The sequence below is a fragment of the Chiloscyllium plagiosum genome, unplaced genomic scaffold (genome assembly GCF_037043375.1).
Source record: "Chiloscyllium plagiosum isolate Xiang-an unplaced genomic scaffold, Cpla_swu_hap1 HiC_scaffold_22, whole genome shotgun sequence".
NCBI lineage: Eukaryota > Metazoa > Chordata > Chondrichthyes > Orectolobiformes > Hemiscylliidae > Chiloscyllium > Chiloscyllium plagiosum.
Window position 1 is genome coordinate 18,846,078 of NW_028270160.1, and position 24,729 is coordinate 18,870,806.

The window sequence follows — 24,729 nt, forward strand, 5'->3', positions numbered from 1 at the left end:
CGTTCAATAAGATCATGACTGATCCTCTGCCTGAACTCCACTTTACTGTTACATCTCCACTATCTTTAAACAGTTAGTCATTAAAAATCTATCAATCTTAGTTTTGAATATATTCAACAATTAAGCATCCGTAGCTTTGGTTAGAGAATTCCAAAGTGTTGTGGGTAAACCACCAGAAGTTTTCTTTAATTTAGCTACTTATTAAGAAATCTCACAGACAGTCAGGTACTGAAAGAATGATTTAATCTTTGTAGCTTATAGCAACCAAAATAGATAGCTCAACTAAGCAAGTTAAGCCTCCCAACTCAACCTGGCTATTACCTGACTAATGATGGAATCTGGCCAGGATTCCACCAATCGTGCCTGTCCCTGGAAGTCTTCAGTGTTTGATCCTTCTGCAGTGTTGTTCTTCAGAGTTCTGCTGAGGGTGGAGTTCTGGTATTTAGCTCTTAAACAATTTTCTCTCTTTCAAGTTTGCAGTGTGACATTATTGATGATGCATTATTTTTTTTTAGATTAGATTAGATTACTTACAGTGTGGAAACAAGCCCTTCGACCCAACAAGTCCACACCGCCCCGCCGAAGCGCAACCCACCCATTCCCATACATTTACCCCTTACCTAACACTACGGGCAATTTAGCATGGCCAATTCACCTGACCTGCACATCTTTGGACTGTGGGAGGAAACCGGAGCACCCGGAGGAAACCCACGCAGACACGGGGAGAACGTGCAAACTCCACACAGTCGCCTGAGGTGGGAATTGAACCCGGGTCTCTAGCGCTGTGAGGCAGTAGTGCTAACCACTCTGCCATTCTCAACAATGACTACACTCTTGTAGACCTCAAGTCTGCAGTTTGTCTTCTTATCAGAGGTAGCGCCCCGTTCCCTGTTACATTCAGGGTTAGTTGTCTGTTTGAAACACAGCTTTTCCCGAAATTAACCATTTCACTTCAGACCATTCTTTCTGCAGGCAGTTTTAATTGCCCTATTTGTCACAAGGCAGCAGATTACCAAGCAGTTGTTATCTTCTCTGTCCCAGGAAACAGTGTGTTCATGTTGTGTCTTCCCAGAAATGGTTAATTCACATGATGTTTTCAATTCCTTTATAACTGTTTCTCCTTGACCCTTTCATCTTGAGGAACATTTAATTCCAGCAAGAGTTATTATTGATTATTTCAATCCATGAACAGCTACTAAAGTTGTGAAGTTACATTGTGACAAGAGATTCACAATTTTTTGAGTGAAGGCATCCATATTATCTCAGTCTCAGATGGTTGGCTCCTTATTCTTAGCATTTAACCCCTAATCTCTCCACCCAGGGAAAATTGCCTCTTGCCATTTTGGTATCTCTCATTTTTCTAGAATATGGGCTCATCTTAGTCACTCACTCCTCATAGGGCAACCTTGTCAATCTAGGAACCAACCTAGAGAACATTAATTGTTCTACATTAAAGCTAGTATTAACATCCTCACCTATAAAGACCAAACCTGTGCACTTTATTCCTGGCGTTATCTCACCAAAGTCCTAAATAAATGAAGTTGCTGTTATAGACAATCCTTGATACTATGGACAGCTTATTGATGAGACAGAAGAGCTTCAGATCTATGCTTCCCCACCTTTACAATTAATTACCAGCCAGCTCTCATCATTGAATTCTGGTTTATGCAGCTAATAGTTGCCAAGATTGGGCACAAGTTATGGGGATATGCAGCTTTCTTGAATGTATTCTGCATTACTAAACTGAAGGAATACCTTGGACCTTTTCTAATTTACAGAGTCATAGATGTCAAGAGTACGTAGCCGTGATCAGCTTTGGGTGTTTTTACTATAAATGGATTATTTATAGAGGTTCAGCTCCAAAACTTCCTCCAGTCTTGATTCTCGTAATTGCTTTGTCAACATGTTCATCTCTTTGTTGTAAACACTTTCCTGTTTGTTTTTTGTGTGTTTTGTTTTCACATTTCCCTCCATGCTTGTAGTCACTAAGAGACGCAAAGCCCATCTGCGGCGGCTGGACCGGAGGTGGACTCTGGGAGGAATGTGTAACCGCCAACAAAGCCCAGGTGAAGAAAGCTCTGCACTCTCTTACAGCATGCACAATTTCATGTTTAATTCCGTGACTGCAAGAAAAGAGAAGTGGTGTAAGATTAAACACTTTGTATTTCACAGTACTTCTCTTTCTAAAAAAAAAGGATGTTCTAACCTCTGATGCAGCTGGGTGTGTGTACATGTGTCTTGTGTTACTGTCAGTGTGCCACTTTGAGCGTTTCTGGTGGTTTTGACTTGATTTTTCATTCGTTACAGTTCCTTCTGCAAATCTTTATTTTCAGTAGCAGCAGAGTAGATGCAAACAAAACCTGGGTCAGATTGAGTAATGTTAATTTTAACTTTGAGGTAGAGCGTTAATGGAGAATTCTGAAATAAACCTATAAGTACAGTTTTTAAAATTACTTCAGAGAAAACTCTTAAAATGAATGCAGTAAACAGAAATAAATGATGATATTCCTTAAATGATGGTGAACATTGATATTGCAGAAGGTGTGAGAGTTATGTGGCTGAAAGTGGGGCAATGTTGACATAAATGCAACAAATTCATGATTTTTTCAAAGCTTAACAATAGAACTGATTAGTAAGCTTGCTGTGGTAAATTATAATGAAATATTTTTTTTAATGCAGCTACATTTGTTCACCATCTGTCAAATCCATCTGATCTGAATCTATGGCCCCAGATTTTGTTCCTGTGTTACAACAGCTGAAGAGGATTCATATTGGACTTGAAACATTAACTCTGTTTCTGTCTAAGATGCTGCAAGACTGGCAGAGTTTCTCCAGAACTTTCTGTTTTTATTTGAAATTCTTATCATGTTGCGATAATTCTTGCTTGAAGAGTCTTTTGCGGCAGAGATCATTAATTAATCCTGTCTTGTTATATATCATCAGATCTGAACTAGCCTATCTCCAATTGGTTACAGAATGCAATGTCCTGAGAAGCTATCCCAAAAGTTCTATAACTCATCCTGAAGGTTACCTCCACCAATTTGATTTATCCAATCTATATGAAGATGAAAATTGCCCATGATTATTGCAGTACCCTTATTACAAGTCTTCATCTAAATGGCAAACCACCTACGAACTTAAAACATTCACTCCCTCCAGCACCGATGCAAAATGACAGCACTATGTACTAGTTACAAAATGCATTGCAGCAACTAATCAAACCTTGTTCAACAGCTCCTTCTAAATTCACAACCTCTATTACGTAGAAGGACAGTAGTTATATGTCCTGGCTACCACCTGCAAGTTCACCTTCAAGACACACTCCATCCTGACTTGGGAAATTATCACTGTTCCTTCGCTGTCAGTTAATTAAAATCCTGGAACTCCCTAACAGCATGGTAGGTGCACCTGCACCAAATGCATTGTAGCGGTTCAAGAAGGTAGCTCACCATCACTTCTCGATAATTTAGGGCTAGGCAATAAACGCTCAGCTAGCCAGTGAATCCTTCAACCCAATAAATTTATACTCTGTCTTACAATATAGCTACTGCTATCGGACCCATAAATTACTCCCACCAGTGACTTCTTTCCTTTGCTAGTTCTTATCTTTACCTAAACTGATTCTACATCTTGCTCAACAGAACTACCTGATCTCTTTTCCTTTCTTCCTATTCTTCTAACATGTCACATACCCTTGGACATATTGTTTCCAGCCTTGGTCATGTTGCAACCATGTCTCTGTAATAATTAAAGCTCAAATATTTCTGTTTGTGTTATCAGTTCATCATGTCATGAATGTTGTATGCAGTCAGTTGAAGAGCCTTTAATTCTGTCTTTTCACTTCTACTTCCCTGCTCTGATGTGCTGGTGCACTCATATGTTTGCTCACTCTTTCCTTCCTGTCACATTCTGGTTATACCTCTACCACTAATGTGATAAATTGACCATGTCTTAATAAAAGCTAAATATAGGGTTCCCCAGTTTATAAATGTCCGATTTACAAATGCTCGTACCTACGAACATGATCCCCTACAGGGGTGTAATTTTAATGATCTGACATTCGAACATTTCCTGTACTTATGAACTGCTAATTTATGTTGTACTGCATTGTGTTCTGACTTGCATACAAATCGATTTGCAAATGGACTGAAGAACAGAACCCATTCACAACCTGGCAAATGCCTGTAATGTGGATGCTGGAAATTGGAAATAAAAAGAAAAAAAAATGATGGCAGCATCTGTGAAGAGAGAGACAGACTTAATTCTTTAGTCTGCTGTGATTTTTTTCAAATCTACTCATTAATATTCTGAATCTCCTCTGACATGAACTTTTTATTTCCCCCCATCATTTAGTCCTAGTTCTATGATTTGCTAGACATTGGTCTCAGCAGTGTGCAAGTGAAGGCTATCCCAATGATACAGCTCCCTCTTTCCCCAGTGCTAGTTCCATGCCCATAAATTTAAATTTTACATGCTACATATATCACTGTTCTTTCATTGTCACCGGGTCAAAATCGTGGAACTCCCTCCTTAACAACTCTGTGGTTGTGCCTGACTACAACAGTTCAAGCACGCAGCTTAATACCATTTTCTCAAGGTCAATTTGGGATTGCCACCAACGTCCGTAATCTGAGAATGAATTAAGAAACACCAATCTTGCAAGTTGTTAAATTCCAATTGTCTAGTTAGGATTTAACGTCAACATGTTATGCCAGTTTACAAATTAGAATAACATTTCTGCAAATACACCTATACACTACCTCAGTGTGTGCTAATAAATTGTACTGTACCTGCCAGTGTGTACTTCATCCGCTTTGTTTCCTCCATTGCCCCATTCCTATTTCATTCCATTTCCACTTTTTCCTGCTCCAAATCCATGCCATCTACAAACATAGTCCCCACTGCTTGAACAAGAGACCAGTGTAAATATCACACATGATCAGTTTCATTAACTTATTTTTAAAAATGCAACAATTCCTTCCTCAGTTCTTGGTTTTAAAATAGTCCCATTTACATTTTAGTCCATAATCAAAATACAGTGATAGGTTCAGAATCATGGGGCAAAAGGGACAAAGAAACTTAAAACAATTGCAGTCACCATGGAGAAGGTCCTGAGAAAACTAATAGAACCAAAAGCTGACACCCAGTTCCTGATGGACTTCATCCTAAGGTTTAAAAGAAGTGGCTGCTTAAATAGTAGATGCATTGGTTTTAATTTTCTGAAATTCCCTAAACTCTAGAAAGATGCATCAGGTTAGAATATCACAAATGTGAATCCTCTATTCAAGGAAGGGGAAACAAAAATAACTCAAGAAACTACAGGCTACATAGCTTAACATAAGTAAATTTTATGGATATGGATGTTATTGGCCGGCATTCCTTACACATCCCTAGTTGCCCTTGAGAAGGTGATGGAAATCTGCCTTCTTTAATTGCCACAGTCCTTTTGATGCAGGTGGACTCGGAATGTCATTAGGAGGGAATTTCAGAATTTTGACCCTTCGATAGTGAATATATTTCCAAGTCAGGATAATGAGTGGCTTAGAGGGGAACCTGCAACTGATAGTGTTCCCTTGTATGAACCACCTGTGTCACTAGAGGTTATGTGTTTGAAGGTGATGTTTAAGAAACATGGTGAATTTCTGAACTACATCTTGTAAATGGTACACTCTGCTGCTCTTGAGTGGTGCCAGGTAACTTAGAAAATCTCAGTACAATTAGGAAGAGTCAGCATGATTTTGTGAAAGGGCATGTTCCAAAGAAATCTTTGGATTTGAAAGAATAAATCTGTTTCTCTCTCCACAGATGCTACTAGACTTGATGAGTTTCTCCAGCAATTATCGTTTTTATTTCAGATCGCCTGCATTTGCAGTATTTTATTTTAATTTGTGAAAGCAAAATTGTATTTGACTAAGTTATTGGAACTTTGAGGAAGTAACAAGCAATGTGAAAAAAGGGATGTGTTATACTTGGATTTCCAGAAGGCATTTGACAAGGTGCTGCTACAAATATTACAATGCAAAATAAGAACACATCAGATAGGGAATAACCTAACAATATGGATAGAAGAATGGTTAGCTAACAGAAAACAAGGAGTAGGGATAAATGGTTAACTTTTGGTTTTGCAAGCTATTAACTCGTTGAGTCCCAAAGGATCAGTGCTGGGGCCTCAACTATTTACAATTTATATTAATAACTTGGATAAAGGACCTGGTTGTTAAACTTACTTAAAGATAGTTAAGAAAGTAAGTTGTGAAGAGGACATATGGTCTGCAAAGCAAATAAGGTATGTTAAGAGAGTGGCAAAAACTGTCAGGTACAACATAAGAACTGGGACCTCAGCTGTTTGATATGCTAATTGCTGATCTCATCTCAGCCTCAGCGACACTTCCCTGCCCCTCTCCACAACCCTTCAAACCATTGCTAATTAAGAAATTGTCTAACTTCTCCGGAAACTTACTCAAAAGCCCAGCATCCACAGCACTATTGGGTAGTGAATTTCACAGATTCATGATTTTTTGAGACATGTAGTTTCTCCTCATCGGTTTTAAATCTGGTACCCCTTATCCTAAAATTATGACCTCATGTTCCAGATTGCCCCACTTGAGTAAACATCCTTTCTAAATCTACTTTATCTATCCACTTTAGTGTCTTAAATACATCATTTAGATGTCCTGTCATTCTTCTAAACTCCAGACAGCATATGTTTTTCATAAGACAAACCCCTCATCTGTGGATTCAATCTAGTGATTCACCTCTGAGCTGCCTACAATCCAAATACAGAGAAACCTTGATTATCCGAAGGACACAGGCGAGGAGTATTTTGGTCGGTTAATCGAATGCTGGAGAACATAGTTTAGCCAAGCATCAGGACCTTGTGATCTTGCCAGATATTCTGAAATTTGGATCATCAAATACCGGATAATCGAGGTTCCTCTGTATACTTCCTCAAGTAAGTGGACAGAATTGCATGAATACTCCAGGTGTAGTCTCACTAATGCCTTGTACAGTTGCAGCAACACTTCCATACTTTTAAACTCTATTCCTTCTGCAATAATTGCCAAAAGCTTAGATGGAATATGTTGTATGAAAATACGAAATTGTTCACTTTGGCCGGAACAAAAGGAAAGCAGCGTATTATTTAAGAGGAAATGGAATATAAAAGTCGGGATGTTTTGCTACAACTGTACAGGCACTGCAGATCATATTTGCATTGCTGTGTACAGTTTCGGTCATTTCATTTAAGAAAGGATATAAATATGCTAGAAGCAATTCAGAGGAGGTTCATTCAATTGATATTGGGTTTGGGTCTGAGGAGGCAAGGTTAGAAACATTGGGCCTGCCTTCATTGGAGTTTACTGAACATTGAATATCTTTGAATATTCAGTTCCTAGTCCTATTCACCACATAGAGTCATAGAGTCATTAGAGATGTACAGCATGGAAACAGACGCTTCGGTCCAACTCATCCACGCGGACCAGATATCTCAACCCAATCTAGTCCCACCTGGCCCATAAACAGGGGAACCTCGATTATCCAAACAAGATGGGCGGGCACTATTTTGTTCGGATAATCGATTATTCGGTTAACCGATTAAATGACTTTCCTCTGGGGCTCGGAGTTTTTAAAGTCTGCTCCTTGTGCATGAAACTGCAGAAGCACACAGCGCGCGAGCCCCCACCCCTGGGCAACACTGCCGCCCTCCCGCACCCCCCCCCCCCCCCAGCTGTCCAACACCGCCCCCCCCAACACCACTCCTCACCCCCGTCTAACACTGCCCACCTCCAGTGCCCCCCAACCATCCAACATCAATCCCCGCCCCCATCCAACACCGCCCCCCCCCAACTGTCCAACACCGCCACCCAACACTGCCCCCGTCCAACACCGCCCCCCAACCATCCAATACCACCCCCCCTCCAGCCCCCACCAACTCCATCCAATACCACCCCTCCGCCCCCACCAACCCCGTCCAACACCACCTAACCTCCCCGTGGGTCCTCCAACACCGATCAACACTGCCCCCCATCCCTCAACCTCATTCAATGCCACCCCCCACCCTTCAACCCTGTCCAATACCGCCCCCACCCCCAACCCCATCCAACACCACACCCCCAACCCCATCCAACACCACACCACTGCCCCCAACCCTATCCAACACCTTTCCCGGTCTTCCTCCCCGCATGCCCACAACCTCTTCCAACACCGCACCCCCAACCCCATCCAACACTACCCCCCTCCTACACCTCAACTCCTTCCAACACTGCTCCCCCACCCCAACCCCATCCAACACCCCCTCGCCCGATCCCCCAACCCTGTCCAACTCAGCTCCCAACCCCATCCAACACCGACCCCCCGCCCCCAACCATCCAACACTGCCCTCCCGACGCCCTCCAAACACCATCCAACACTGCAACCCGCCTCAACCGTCCAACATCCCCCCGCCCCCCAACCCTGTCCAACACCGCCCCCGCCCTCAACAATCTAACTCCGCCCCAACACCGTCCAACACTGTCCCCCAAACCCCGCCCACGCCCCCATCCCCATCCAGAACTGCCCCCAATCCCCATCCAGCACTGCCCCCCCATCTAACACTGCCCCCGCCCCCTCTCCGGGGCAGCTGGACTGGACACCATCAATAAAACAGCTGCTGCTGCTGCTTTTGTCGGGTAAGTCTTCAAAAGCACGCGCACACACACACATTGCACCTTTTTGATAGGTTCCACCTCTGCCCTGTACAGGGCAATGTTGGTTAGATTATCTGGGGAAATGGGGGGGAGTTTAAGGTACATCCCTCTGTAGAACTCCAGAGAAAGTGTGGGGAGAAGGAGTGCTGTGTGCATTCAGTTAGAATGTCTTTAACTTTGTCTTTTTGACATCATTCTGCTTTTGAATCATCCTTGCTGCTCACTTCAATGGAACATAGAACATTACAGCGCAGTACAGGCCCTTCTGCTCTTGGTGTTGCGCTGCCCTATGAAACCAATTTGAAGCCCATCTAACCTATTCCATTTTCATCCATATGTTTATCCATTGACTATTTATATGCTCTTAAAGTTGGCTACAGGCAGGGTGTTCAACACCCCCTCTACTCTCTGAGTAAAGAAACTACCTCTGACATCTGTCCTATATCTATCACCCTTCATTTTAAAGCTATGTCCCCTCGTGCTAGCCATTTCCATCTGAGGAAAAAGGCTCTCACTGTCCACCCTATCTAACCCTCTGATTATCTTATATGTTTCAATTAAGTCACCTCTCAACCTTCTTCTTTCTAACGAAAACAGCCTCAAGTCCCTCAGCCTTTCCTCATAAGACCTTTCCTCCATACCAGGCAACATCCTAGTAAATTTCCTCTGAACCCTTTCCACAGCTTCCTTGCTATAATGCGGTGACCAGAACTGTCAACATTTCTAAGTGCAACCACACCAGAGTTTTGTACATCTGAACATGACCCCGTGGCTCCAAAACTCAATCCCTCTACCAATAAAAGACTCCTGTACCAATAAAAGCTAATACACTGTATGCCTTCTTAACAACCCTATCAACCGAGGTGGCAACTTTCAGGAATCTATGTACACGGACACTGAGATCTCTCTGCTCACCTACACTCCCAAGAATCTTACCATTAACCCAGTACTTTTTATTCCTGTTGCTCCTTCCAAAGTGAATCACCTCGCATTTTTCTCCTATGTTCTAGTCTCCCTAGCATCCTTTTGATTTCCTGTTACCAACTTTGCATCCTTCCAATCTGGGTTATCCATCAGGTTTCCATCTGTCTAACAAGCTAGATTAAACCCACTCAAACAAGACCAGCAAATCTCCCCACAAGGTCTAAGCTGTCCAGCTTGTACAGGTCATTCTGCCCCATAACTGTTCCCAATTCCTCACAAATTTGATGCATTCCCTCCTACACCTGTTCTCCAGCTACATTTTCAATAGTTCAGTCCTCCTCTTCTTATGCTCACTGGCACATGGCATGGAATAATCTTGAGTTTACTGATCTTGAGATCCTGCTTTTTAATTTCCTCCCTAGTCCCTGTAATTCTGCCTTCAGGGTCTCATCCCTTTTCCTACCTGTTTCATTGATACCCATGCCCTAGAAGAATGACCTGCAGATTCAGTTTTAACAGTAAAACAAAAGTTTATTATGCAATGGAAATGAAGGCAAAGCCAAAAAAACTGAACTATTTACATGTAACAGATATAAAGTTTTTTAAATACTCAATAAACGTACAATCTCATTAATCTATAGCAGCATTCTGTTTCAGTACTCGAAATCTGAAGAGAATTCCCTTCTCTACCCTTCTCATGGATTTAGACTTAAATGTGGCTTCAATTCCCCGATCATGAGAATCTGTTAGCCTCTTCCTTGATTTGTCACATAACTTTGATTTTCTCAGCTTTACTTGACATTTTTGGAATTGTAATCAAAAACCTCTGGTCTGGAAATTTTAAACTGAACTCTTTACACTTAGGTTACATTTTTTCACCTGTCCTAAACTACCTTTTTGAGGAGCAAATGTTGCACAGTTCCAGCTTCAGCCAAGACTTTTGAAAAACAGCCAAAACTGAAATTTAAAAAAAAACTTTTATCTTCCAAGCTATGGATGTTTGCCCTGAGCCCAAAGTAAAATTCCAGATTCTTCTATCTGAAAGCCTAATGCATTACACTGTTTGTTCAGTTTGATGGCAGATTCTCCCAGTGTAAACAAACCCCTGTTCCTCTCCAGGTAATCTCCTTCTGACACTGAAGAAATTTGACTGGGAAATTAATAGCTTACTTGCTCTTGGGGACCTCGATGTTGTGAAGGGCCAAACAGTATCTCAGGGCATGATCCATGGGCACCACCACAGGTCCTAAACTACCTTTTTGAAGTAAGCATCCAGCATTTGTGAACCCCTCATGACCATCATTTGACCTCTGAAAAGCTTGCAGGCTGCTCACAAAGTACAGACTTGCATTACAAACGCACAGACAACTAGAATAGAAAGACTACAATGTGGGGAGTTTGAATGCATGGTCGGGAATTCAGCTCATGAATTGGTCTAGATTGTGTCTTAAGCTAGCTTGCTTGCTTTTTAGCATTCCCCCACTCAGTGCCTACCAGCATACTCTCAGCATCCATGCTTTGCCTTGCTATTATCAGTCACACAATCAGGCAACATACCTTCAAGCTTAGCAGTCCTCAGTCAAGGGCTCGTACATTTTGCTCTATGACAGTGTGCTACATCAATCACCCCCTGGATCATGTGCCAGGAACTTGTGCTGCAAACACATTGCACATGCAGAGCAAGTAGTAATTTCTCAAAGTCTTAAGGGAATGGTGCTCTCTGAAGTTCCATGGAGACACCCATCAATCAGTGGGATCCAGCACAGTAAATCAAGGGCAGGAGATTGGCCATGGTCAGGTGCCCGGTTGAGGTGCTATCAGTCAGGGAAGTCCATGCCTCTGCTTCCAGGTAGTGTGTCACGGTCAGTCCCATGGCTTTGCATTAGACAGTCTGGGAGGAGTAATGCTAACGCAGTTGTGGAGATGTACAGCCATCAGTCAAAGGACTGTACACTTCTCATCTTGGGATGTTAGGTTAGGTCACCCAAGAACATGGACCACAGGCAGTCTGTCAGGTCTGTACACAGAACCTAAGAGTAAGGGAGGTAGTGGGGGACCAATACGTCCACTGCCACAGGAACAAGTTCAAGCAGGCTACTCTTTGAGACTGGAGCTGCAGGTTGCTGGGGAAGAGAAAATTACAGCTGTGAAGATTGGCAACAATATCTCATAGGGAATATGGTAAAGCATGGACAGGAAGAAAGCCTTGTGGGAAGGGGGTTCTGAGTCACATTCGTGGTTATATAGACTCTTAGTGATACAGAGCAATATAATGTCAGAGCAATGCCGTTTAAAGAAATGTGCCATGCAACATATAGTACATTGTCGCTTGTGCTATCAAAATGCTGTAGATAAATTTTCTTCTTCCAGTTCCTCCCATTATGTCTCAGGGCAAAACCCGGTTCTGCAGCTAGAATGGAAGGAGCAAGCATAGCAGTGGATATGTTGGCCCTGAAGGTTTGGTCAGGCGATCTGGGGGCTCTTACTTCTGGACAGGCCAAATATGTTGAGTACTTTCTTGGCAGTTGCAAATTTATGCTTTTTTGGCTGCAACTCCCAAGATTCAAAGGAGCACATGCAGTGAAGGTGGAGATTCTGGCTACCTCTGGAGAGTTCTGAGTGGAGGCTACTGAGGAGGTTGTGTGTGGTTTGTCCTTTGGCTGGATGCCTTTGGCAATGCTATGTCTCCCTATGGGGATGGGCATCTGGAGTGTCTGCCTTCATCATGCTTTTGGTCTTGAAAATCAATAGCTGGTTCCTAGCGTATGTGCACCTCTTCAGTAGTCAGCCAGATTATTCCATGATTTACTGCACCGCTGCAGTTCTGGGCAATAACAGCCATTGTATTCCTCATATCAGTCTGCCGCTCCTGTTCATCCCTTTGCATATGGACACAGTGTCTAATTGCTGACAACATGGTCATTTCCTGCCTGGGGCTGAGTAGGTGGCTGTTTAACAGCAGTGAGAGTGGCAGAGCATGAACTTTTATGGGAGGTGCGGGGTGCAGTGGCAGAGATAGAGTGAGCTAGCAGAGAGACAAATGTAGCATTTACCCTGGTGCAAGGGAGAAAGTCATTGGTCTTCTTACGATGCTGCTGATGTTCCCCTGGACCATTAAGATGGCACTGACCTCTGACCGGACTGCCAGGATCTGGTGACTTGGCCTCCTCTGCTACCACTCCAGGAAAATAACATCTTTACTTTGCCCAACACCCTTGACCAGAGTAGCCAGGTCCTATCATAGAATCATAGTGCCACCTTACCCTTCTCCTACATCCTCTGTATACATCTCTGACTGAGGAGAGCAGCTTTAATATGCCAGTGCTCCTCTGGATGCGCAGCTGCCTTTTAAGGATGGTGAAGACACAAGGCAGCTGATGTTTTAGGGATATCTGCAAAGTGACAAGTTGTTCTGGGAATGCAAAGCTGGAGTCTGACTTGACAGACACCAAAGTGACGTGGTAGGTAGTTAATGAGACAAGTTTGGTAAGATACAGTGAGAAGATGTGCTAGACCTCATGGTGAAATCCCCTCAAAAGCCTGAACACAACTTGGACTGAGCTAAAGAAGCACAAGGGTCATCCCAATGTTGCCTCTTGGCGAGAAGAGCAAAACTAGAAATTCAGAAGAAACATCTTTATACATAGAGTGGTAAGAATGTACCATTTACTACTTCAGGAGCAGTTCAAGTGAATAGCGTATGATGTGCATTTAGCTGGACAAGTACTTGAGGGAGACAGGAGTTGACAAAATGATTAGGCTTCGATGAGAAATTACGGAAAGTAGTTTGAGTGGAGTTGAAAAGTGCACACACAGGTTAGCTTGGTTTTGTGTCATATAACCTATGGAAATTTGGGCCTTAGATAAGGGGATGAAAACTATTCACAATATTCAAGGCATTCTCTGACTACTACTTTGTATAGTTTTATCAAGAAAACGTCATGAGGTTTATAGATAGGGTTAATGATGGGTGTCTTTTCCCTAGACTGGAGAATTTCAAGTCTAGGGGGCATATTTTAAGGTGAGAAGAGAGAGATTTAAAAAAGACATGAGAGACAAATGTTTACTCAGTGATGGTTCTCATGTGGAATGAACTTTCTCAACAAGTGGTGGATGTGGGCACAGTTACAGCGTTTAAAAATACACTTGGATAAGTACATGAAGAAGAAAGGTTTGTGGGGTTATGGGCCAGGAACAGCCAGATGGGACTAATTTAGTTTGGGATTATGTTTGGCATGGACTGGTTGGACCAAAGGGTCTGTTTCCATGCTCCACGACACTATGACTATGACTTCCTTATTTTTATATGTCATTTCTTTTGAAATAAAAAGGTCAACATTCCATTTGTCATCCCTATTACCCAATGAACTCAAATGTCAGCTTTTTGTGACTTATGCCCAAGGACCCCAAATCCCTCAGACTGCACAAAGCTACAACACATATTCCATTTAAATTGTATTTGGCTCCTCCATTCTTCTTACCAATGTTCATAACCTCCTTTTTTCCAATATATTCCACCACCTGTGTTGTTCGGATAATCGAGGTTCCTCTATAAATCTATTGTTCTTCCCTAAAGTGAAACTCAACTAACGATTCAGTTTCCCAGCATTATATTGGATTATTAATTTTGCTTAAAATGAAAGATTGAATAATTCAGGTTTAAGTTACACAATGGGTGAATTATCGGAGTTTCTCGTCTAGCAGCTCGTCATCACTATCAAGACTGATTTCTGAACATTCGTTCTCAATTTTGGATAATTATATCTCTGAGCGATAATTTGAAATTGGTTTGTACTAACATTACTGTCATATTTATTTGTGTTAGAGGAGAAGTACATCACTGTACAGCCATATGTCAACCAGGGCAAAGATGAGATTGGCTTTGAGAAAGGCGTAGTGGTGGAGGTCATACAGAGGAATCTGGAGGGCTGGTGGTTCATCAGGTAAGCTTATCCTTTACAGATACATTGTGCAGTTAATACAATGAGTGTCCTTATACTTTACCTCTCAGGTATAGTATAAATGTTGGAGCTATATTAAAAAGCAATTAATTGGATATAACATGGTAATAAGCTGGAACCTCAGAAGTGAAGTGCTGCTGAGTAAATTGTTGCAAATAAAAACGGAAACTCAGTTGGTCTGCCCCCCCGCCACCTCCTCTGCTCCAAAGAAAGCAATCCCAGTCATAGAGGGTACAGCACAGAAACAGGCCCTTTGCCCCAATTTGTCCATACCGACCAGTTTTCCAAAACTGAGCCAGTCCCATTGACCTGTGCTTGGCCGAATACCTGCTAAACCTTTCCGATCTATTTCATGTCCAAATGACTTTTAAATGTTGTAATTGTATGCATTTCCTCTGGCAGCACATTCCATATATGCACCACCCTTTGTGTGAAAACGTTGCCCCTCAGGTCCTTTTTATATCTTTCCCCTCTCACCTTAAACCTGTGCCCTCTAGTTTTGGACTCCCCTAAGCTGGGGAAAAATCTTGGCTATTCACCTTATTATCTATGTCCCTCGTGATTTTATACATTTCTAGAAGGTCACCCCTTAGCCTCCTATGATCCAGGAAAAAAGTCCCAGCCTATCCAGCCTCTCTTTATAACTGAAATCTTTCAGTTTTAGTAACATCCTTATAAATCTTTATTACATCCTTTGATAACATCCTTCCTATAGCAGGGTGACCAGAATTGTACGAGGAGCTTCAAATGTAGGCTTACCAATGTCTTACCAACTTCCCAATTCCTGTACTTAGTGCTCTGACTAATGAAGGCAAGCATGCCAAATACCTTCTTCACCACCCTGTCTACCTCTGATGCAGCTTTTAAAGAACTATGTACCTGCACCTCGAAGTCTCTCTGTACACAAGACTCCTCAGAGCCCTGCCATTAACTGTATAAGTTCCGCCCTGATTTGTCTTACCAAAATGTAACACCTTGCATTTGTCTGAATTAAACTCCAGGTGCCATTCCTCATCCTACTGTCCCAGTTGACAAGATCCCATTGTACTCTTAGATAACCTACTTCACTGTCCACTGTGCTACCAATTTGTGTGTCATTTGCAAGCTTACTAATCATGTCTCCTATACTCTCATCCAAATCATTGAAATCATTGATGAACAACAATGGACCCACTACTGATCCTTGTGGCACACTGCTGATCACAGGCCTCGAATTTGAAAAACAACCCTCTACCACCACCCTCTGTCTCCTGCAATCAAGTCAATTTTGTAAGCAATTGGCAAGCTCTCCCAGTATTCCATATAATTTAACCTAACTAACCTGTTTATCATGCAGAACTTTGTCAAAGACCTTGCTAAACTCCATAGACATCTATTGTCTTGGTCACGACTTCAAAAAACTCAATCAAATTTGTGAGACACGGTTTCCCATGCCCAAAGCCATGCTGACTAACCCTAATCAGTCCTTCCCTTTCCAAATGCATGTAAATTTTGTCTCTCAAAATCTCTTCCAACAGCTTACTCATCATTGATGTCAGGCTCATTGGTATGTAGTTCCATGGCTTTTCTTTGCAGTCTTTCTTAAGTAATGGCACAACATTAGCCACTTCCAAGTCTTCCAGCTCCTCATCTGTGGCTATCGATGATATCTCTGCTCGGGGCCCTGTAATTCTTTCCTTAGCGTTGCACAATGTCCTGGGACACACTTGATCAAGTCCTGGGATTTATTCACCTTAGTGCATTTTAAGACTTCCAGCACCTCCTCTACTGTAATCTGGACTGTTTTTAAGATATCACTGTCTATTTCCCAGAGATCCCCAGCTTCCATGTCTTTCTGCATGGTAAATACTGACGAGAAATATTTATTTAGGACGGGAACCGTTTTCTCTTCCTAGTTCCTCTTTTGCCCTTAATATGTTTGTAGAATCTCTTAGGATTTCCCCTTTACCTTATCTGCCAAAGCTATCTCATATCCCATTTCTGCCCTCTGATTTCCCTCTTAAGTGGGGAATCTAGACCTCCTGTACTCCTCAAGAGATTTATTTGATCTCAGCTGCCAGTACCTGACATATGCCTCCTTCTTTCTCTTGACCAGAGGCTCAATATCTCTGGTCATCCAGTGTTCCCTACTCCTACCAGCCTTGACCTTCACACCAACAGGAACATGCTGGCCTTGAACCCTCACTTTTGAAGCCCTCCCACTTGTCAGATGTCCCTTTGCCTGCGGAAAACCTCCCCAAATCAACTTTTGAAAATTCATGTCTAATACCAGGGCTTATGCCTGAAGAAGGGCTTATGCCCGAAACGTCGATTCTCCTGTTCCCTGGATGCTGCCTGACCTGCTGCGCTTTTCCAGCAACACATTTTCAGCTCTAATACCAGCAAAATTGGTTTTGTCCAATTTTGAATGGTAACTTGTGGATGAGACCTATCCCTTACCATAACTATTTTAAAACTAATAGATTAAAACTAATAGGTTACTCGTCCCAAAGTGCTCCCCCACTAACACTCAATCATTTGCCCTGTCTTATTTTCCAAGAGGAGGTCAGGTTTTGCCCTTTTTCTACATACTGATTGAGAAACTTTTCCTGAACACACTTATCAAATTCTGATTCCTCCAAGCCCTTTGACACAGTTGCACTCACAGTCTGTGTTTGGACAGTTAAAATCCCCTGCCATTACAACACTTTTATTCCTACAGTTCCCACATACTTGCTCCTAAATTTCTCTTGACTATTGCGGGGCCTATAGTACAATCCCATCAAACTGATTACCCCCTTCTTATTTCTCAGTTCCATCCATATAACCTCACTAAACAATCCCTCAGAACGAAGTCCAAGTAGATTACGTTGAATGCATTGCCCTCATTTACACATCTGGTTATGTCTTCTAAAAATTCAATCATGTTGATCAGACATGACATCCACTTGACAAAAACAGGCTGACTGTTTTTGATTAATCCCATCTCTCCAAGTGCAGATTAATTCTGTCCCTCAGAATTGCTTCCAATAGCTTCCCTACCACTGAGGTTGGACTTACTGGCCTGTAATCTTTTGGTTTATCTCTCGCTCCAATCTTGAAAAAGTGCCACAGAAGATAGTTGCTGAAAATAAACGCTCATTATGAAGGGAGTTCCATATTGGCATGGATAAAATATTGGATAGCTAACAGGAAGCAGAGAGTAGTTAGAAATACACCTCTTTCAGATTGGCAGGCTGTAATGAGTGGTAAACCACAGAGGTCACTGCTGTTTATTTTTATATAAATGTCATGGATGAAGGGACTGAAGGTATCATTGCCAAATTTGCTGATGGCACAAAGATAGATAAGAAAATAAGTTGTGAAGGGAACATAAAAAGGCTAGACAAAGATACTTTAAGTAGGTGGACAAAGACCTAGCAAATGGAGTATAATTTCATAAAATGTGATATTGTCCGCTTTGTCATGAAGAAGAAAAAAACACATTATCTAAATGGTGAGAGATTACAGAGGGAATTGGTATCCTTGGGAATGAATAACAATAGGTTAGTATGCAGATACAGCAAAGAATTAGGAATACTAATATAATGTCATCATTCATTGCAAAGGAAACAGAGTTCAAAAATTGGAGGTTATGCTTCTGCTATATAGAACACATATAACAATTTGGAGTACTGTGTAAGGTGTTGGTCACCTTATTTAAGGAAAAATGTAAATGAATTGGAAGCAGTTTCAAGAAAGTTTACTAGACTAATAGGCAGTGGGTTGTTTTATGAAGAGAGGCTGCACATGCTAAGCTTGTATCTGGCTGGAGATTAGAAGGGTAAGAGGCAATTTGATTGAAACTTTTTTTTATTTATTCATGAAATGTGCATATCTCTGGCTGGCCCAGAGTTTGTTGCTCATCCGATGTGCCCTTGAGAAGGCTATTATAGCGAGTTTTAAGAAGATTTGTAGCTCAGGTTGAGGTTCTGGATGCGTTCTTCAACCACTGCAGTCCATTTTGTACAGGGACACCTACAGGGAGGGAGTTCCAGGATTTTGATCCGATTACATTGAAGGAACAGTGATATAATTCCAAGTCAGGATGCTGTGTGGCTTGATGTGGACCTGCAGCTGGTGGTGTTTCCAAATATCTGCTACATTTCACCTTCTAGATAGTGGTGGTTGTGTGTTGTGTCTCCAATTTCTCTTAATGTAATGTAGGTTGAATGAAATTAGCTGATAACAGGCTTATGCCCGAAACGTCGATTCTCCTGCTCCTTGGATGCTGCCTGGCCTGCTGTGTTTTTCCAGCACCACACTTTTCAACTCTGGTCTCCAGCATCTGCAGTCCTCACTTTCTCCTAGGTATCTGTGATGCTGGGCAGCGACAGAGGAGGCTGTAATGAATCATGCACTCAATGCTTCTGGCTGAGAATTGTTGCACATCCTTCAGCCCTATCCTGTGTGGTTTTATCAGGGTACATGTAAGTGAGGATTTTTTTGTTGGAGAAACTAGTACTAGTGGGTCAGTGTTTAAAAATAAGGCATTACCTACTTAAAACAGAAAACAGAACTTCTCGCAGAGAATCATGTCGTAGGAAATTTCATCCTCAAAAGGCAATGGAAGCAGAATCTTTGAATATTTTTAAGGCAGAGATACAGAATTTTGATTAGCAATAGGTTTAAAGGTTATCGAAGGTAAACGGGGATGTCAATTTGAGGTTCCAGTCAGATTTTATTAACTGATGGAGCAAGCATGAGTGCCTGAATGCCTACCCCTGCTCCTTGTTTATATGTTTGTAAATTCCAGGTTGGCATCTCATTTTTTGGCATGCCGAATACTGCTCCTGGCCTTCCCTCCTACATTCTTTATTCAAGCCAGATTGACTCCCTGTTTTGACAGAGATGGTAAAGTGAGAGATTTGGCATAAGGAGGCAGACTGCAATTTTGCAGTTGAATGCAATTTTGCTGCTACTGGTGGTCTACAGTGTCACCTGAAAGCTAAGATTTGAAATACTAGATTTGTCCTGAACCTGTCCTATTTATCACAGTAGTAATGCTACACAATGTGATGGCTTGTGTGAAGATGGAATTTCATCTTTACAGGACTCTGCAATGGTTACTTCTAACAATACTATAACGAGAAGTTGAATCTATGACATGTAGATTGATCAAGTTGTTGGTTCTTGTTAATCTTGTTTGTCCTATTACCATCTGCCACTGTCCCTTTCAGGCATACAAAGAGAGCAAAGAACAATTTAACACAGGAACAGGCCCTTCAGGCCTCCAACCGTGTGCCAACATATTTTGCCCTTCCATTCTAAAACTGTCTTCACTTACAGGAATCCAGGTGCTTCTTGAATGCTGCTATTGTGTCTGCTTCCACCACCTCCAATAGTAGCGCGTTCCAGGCACTCACCATACTTTGTGTGGAAAACTTGCCTAGCACATCTCTTTTAAACCTACCCCTTGCACTTTGAACCTGTGTCCCCCAGTCATGACTCCACCATCCTGGGAAAAAGCCTCATACTTTCCACTCTATCTATGCTACTCACAATCTTATAAACTTCTTTCAGGTCGCCCCTCAGCCTCCTGTATTCCAGTGAAAACAAATCCAGTCTATCCAACCTTTCTTCACAGCTAAAATTCCTCCAAACTAGGCAACATCCTGGTAAACCTTTTCTGAACCCTCTCCAAAGTGAGGTGACCAGAACTATGCGCAATATTCCAAGTGTGGTTTAACTAAAGTCCTGTGGCAACCGCAAGAACTGCAGATGTTGTAAATCAGAAACAAAAACACAAATTGCTGGAAAAGCTCAGCAGGTCCAGCAGCATCTGTGATCAGAGTTCACTGGACTTGAAATGTTAACTCTGCTTTCTCTTCACAGATTCTGCCAGGCCTGCTGAGCTTTTCCAACAATTTCTGTTTTTGTTTGTGGTTGTAAAGTTCTGTGGCCCTCGGGACTAATCAGCAATGTTGTTACTGAGACACTCCTGGAGATGGACACTGAAATGCCTCAACCAGTATGTTTTGTGTCCTTGCCACCCTTAGTACATCTTCCACTCGTTTTCAGCACGGAGGTATCAACAGCTGAGACGCTAGGTGATAGGTGATAATGAACACAAGGTTTCCTTGCCTATGTTTGCCTTGATGCCAAGAAACTTAATGGACTGTGCAGTCAATGTTGAGGACCCTAATAGGACACCTCTGGTAGATCTATCCTTTCAGGGACATGGCATACTCAGCAATGGTGATGGAAAAGCCCAGAATTTCAGCTGAAAGGTATAATTCAGTAAGTGTGACAAGTCACCTTGTATTTCCAACTTTGGTGCAAGTCCCCAGATATTAATAGAAGAACTTTGCAGGGCTGGATTGTCCATCAAGCTTTATTCCTTTCTGACTTTTCTGAAATGATTTGCTAAACTGAGCAACTTGTTCGGCTATTTCAGAAGGCAGTAATGATATTGTCTGGAATCATGTGTAGGCTAGACCGGATAAGGACAGCAGATTAGTAAACCAGATAGATTTTTACAAGATTCTGGAGGTTTCATAATGCTAAGCACTACTGATATGAAATTGTTTGGAGATACATTAATTAAATTTAAATGCCCTCCACCTTTGGGGAATTTAAACTCATATCTCCTAAGCATTTATCTGGGTTTATGGATTATTAGCCCAGTAACATTACTGCCATACTACTGTTCATAAGTAGTCATGAAGTAAGAACAGGATGGATCCTGCTGTAGTTAACCCTTCCTCATAATGGCTTTAACTTACTAATGCAAACTATTAACCTGCTACTCACAACATAGCAATAATACCAGTTGATATGAGTGAAATCCAACTTTGGTGAAATAATAAGTTGGATGATTGTGCTCTGGCTTTCTGTTACACACCCTGCCCACTTTACCATCCAAGTTAAAGAAAGAAAAATCATTCAGTGTGTCTAACTGATAGCCTTCAACAACAACTTTTAGATACTCTGTTTTACTTGGAAATCCTTCTCCATCTCATTCTGATTCTTCAGTCAGTTCACTCATTGTAGTCTACTCTCCCGCTCAGTTTTGTTGCTCAATTGAAAGCATAAAGACCGTTCAGTGTAGATTTATCAGGATGATGAAAGAGTTTAGGGAACTGTTCAGAGATTTGAGATATTGGGACCCATCCCTGGAGGAAATGACATTTAATCATGTTTTCAACCTTTATAGTGGCTATAAGAATGTAATACTTTCGAAGGGAGAGATTAAGAAGGGATCATCAATTTAAAATCATCAGTAATATAAAGAAGAGGCTAAACATTTCCTTAGCACATGGAATCTCTGAGAAGAAAACGTAAGTGCAATTTTTTGGTGGTAGCCCATATTTTGTCACTGTGCAGGCACTATCATTACTTACTATTCCTGAGATTTGCTATGTTGCTTTTAGGCCTGAAATATCAGTAATAAAATGTGCAGTGAGGGAATTTGGGCTGTTTGATATCTGAGCTCAAAAGCCAATTTGCAGCCTTTTACTGAAACACATCCAACACATCTCCCAGAATGCTTTTGTCAGCAGATTCCCCATTTCCTGTCTCCATTTCTCACTTATTCCCCTCTGGAGTAATTCCAGAATTTCAGAGCTGGAAAGCAGATGGCAGGAAGTGACTCTCAAGACACTCAGGCATTTTACATCATAACTTGTTTGTCTGTTTATCACCTGCATTTGCTTCTGAAGAACCAAAGCCTTGATTTGAGACACTGAAGTTTTGTTTGTTCGCTTGTCTAAGTTTCAGGGAAGACAGTTTGAATTTTGTTGTAACCTTTGTATTAGTTCAGCCTTTACTAGAAGGATTTGTTTGGCAAACTGTTGAATTAGGCTGGAGCACTAGGAGTTACCTTTGCACTACTGCAGTATTCTTCAGTTTTTAAAACTCAAAATAGGTACATTTGCCTTTGTTAGTAGTTGAAGAGCTGAGTCTGCTTTTGATTACTGTAACAGTGACTGCTGCCAAATTACCTCATTATACACAGAAAGCAGAAATATTCAGCAAGATTTCTCCTGCTGCTGCACATTTCCTGTACTTCATCTGCTCACATTATTAAATCCTAATTAAGCTTCATTGCTTTCTCAGACTAATATTGGAATTTGAACAAAATTCCAATATTTGTCCATCTCTCAATGTTATACAGATATTTACAGCTTTTCTCTGGCAGCACTTGGGACAAAGAGTTCCAGCACTGGGTTAGATATTACAGTATGAAAGGTAAAGGAGCATTACTTACTGGATAAAGTCCAAAGGAGGAATTTTCACAAACCATTGCCTGGTGTGAGGTGGGATATCAGGAGAAAAATGTGCCAGACAAATGGGATCTGTGCAATGTCCTAATTTCAGCCTACAGGAGGTGATGCGGAGCGGGAGCTCAGCACAACATGAAAATTGCAGGAAATGTGAGTTTGAAACCATGAAAAAGAAAACTGCACAGACCTGTAGGAAGAAATTTGTTATTGTAATTGTCTCTTTGGAGACTATCACAGAGAGTGTTCAAAATGTAAAATGTCTTTCATTGCCTTCAGCCATCTCTCATTGGGATCTTGTCTGCAAAAATTATATTGTTATAATTTTGTCTGGTGCCTGTCTGTTTCCATTGGGAGACTGTAACTGAGCCTTAGGATGAACTGAGTCTTCCGTAATCATTTTGTGGCTGCTATCTTCCCTTATTTCAGAGACTGCTGATATACTGCCTTGCTATGCCTACTCAATGTGGAGTGAGAAAGGAAATCAATTAACCACCTATAGATATATCCCTATAATTTATCCAATTATGACCATTCTATTTGGGCAAGATTAGGCAGTAAGTATAGCTGTGCCTGCTGTCATTTGTTTGGTATGTGAAAGGTAATGTATAATGTTGCATTTGGCACTTGCGGAGAAATCGCAGCACAGCATTGAAGCATGACGATCCTTTCCAGAACTCTTGTAATTTATGGCAATTTAATATTCAATGCAAGCTGCATTCTATTCTCATTCAGGGAAGCCAACAGTATATCCTCTGACTTCTCATTCATTCCCACAATGGACTTATTATCAAGCTAAGTTGTATATTTAGAGATTTAAAAGTGTATGTTCTGGTAATCCAGAAACAAACTCTGGAATCACTCATTGTCTGAAAGAGCTGGTCAGTTTGATTGTTGGTCACCAACTAACTATCCCCAGAGGTTAAAAAAGTGAGTAATTTATTCTGCTAGATATTGTGATAATTGAACCATGGACGTAGGTAAAGAACATCTGATGATTTTTATGTTGGTGCTTTTGTATTCTAGTTGGTATCTTTTATATTCGATCAATTAAGATCATTCCTAATATTTCAGTTTGCTATATTTTAAGCTCTGACGAATAAATCTCCCACAAAATACCCAAAATAGCATTTCTGTGTAAGAAAATGTTTGTTTTCCTTGAACATTGGAATCAACTAATGATATGGTTCAGAAGAAGGCCATTGAGCCTTTTGTAACTAGGCTGCTTCTTTACATGAGCCAGCTCTTTATCTGTAACCCTGTGATATTTTTCATTTCAATTTTGCCAATTCCCCTTTGAATGTTCATGTTGAACCTGTTTCCACTATTCTCTCATGGAACGCATTACAGCTCACAACTTGCTGCATTAAAATGCTTCACAACAATTAGTGGGCGGCACGGTGGCACAGTGGTTAGCACTGCTGCCTCACAGCGCCAGAGACCCGGGTTCAATTCCCGCCTCAGGCGACTGACTGTGTGGAGTTTGCATGTTCTCCCCGTGTCTGCGTGGGTTTCCTCCGGGTGTTCCGGTTTCCTCCCACAGTCCAAAGATGTGCAGGGTCAGGTGAATTGGCCATGCTAAATTGCCCATAGTGTTAGGTAAGGGGTAAATGTAGGGGTATGGGTGGGTTTCGCTTTGGCGGGTCGATGTGGACTTGTTGGGCCGAAGGGCCTGTTTCCACACTGTAATGTAATGTAAAAAATTCTTGTTTATTTCCAATAATCTGAAATGTATGTCCCCATGTGGATAAAAACATATGAGCATAAGAAATCGGAGCAGGTCTAGACCAGAACACCCTTTGAGCCTACTCTGTTATTCAGTTCAACCTTGGCTGACCTTCAATCTAAACCTCACCTTCAAGGCCACTCTCCATTTCCGTCATTCCTCAAGGGTCCTAAAATCAATATGTCTCAGCATAA

The 24,729-nt window shown here is 41.6% G+C and overlaps 1 protein-coding gene across 4 annotated transcripts in view; it reads left to right on the top strand.

Annotated features, from left to right (window-relative positions):
* Positions 1–24,729, top strand: part of sh3pxd2aa (SH3 and PX domains 2Aa) — a 322,784-nt gene that overhangs the window by 248,636 nt on the left and 49,419 nt on the right. For 2 of the 4 annotated variants that reach the window (XM_043712866.2, XM_043712867.2), the window contains 2 exons: positions 1,983–2,066; positions 14,434–14,551. In XM_043712866.2, the coding sequence (XP_043568801.2) occupies positions 1,983–2,066; positions 14,434–14,551 (202 nt within the window). The remainder of the gene's footprint in view (positions 1–1,982; positions 2,067–14,433; positions 14,552–24,729) is intronic. The other 2 variants (XM_087998826.1, XM_087998827.1) reach the window with 1 other exon arrangement.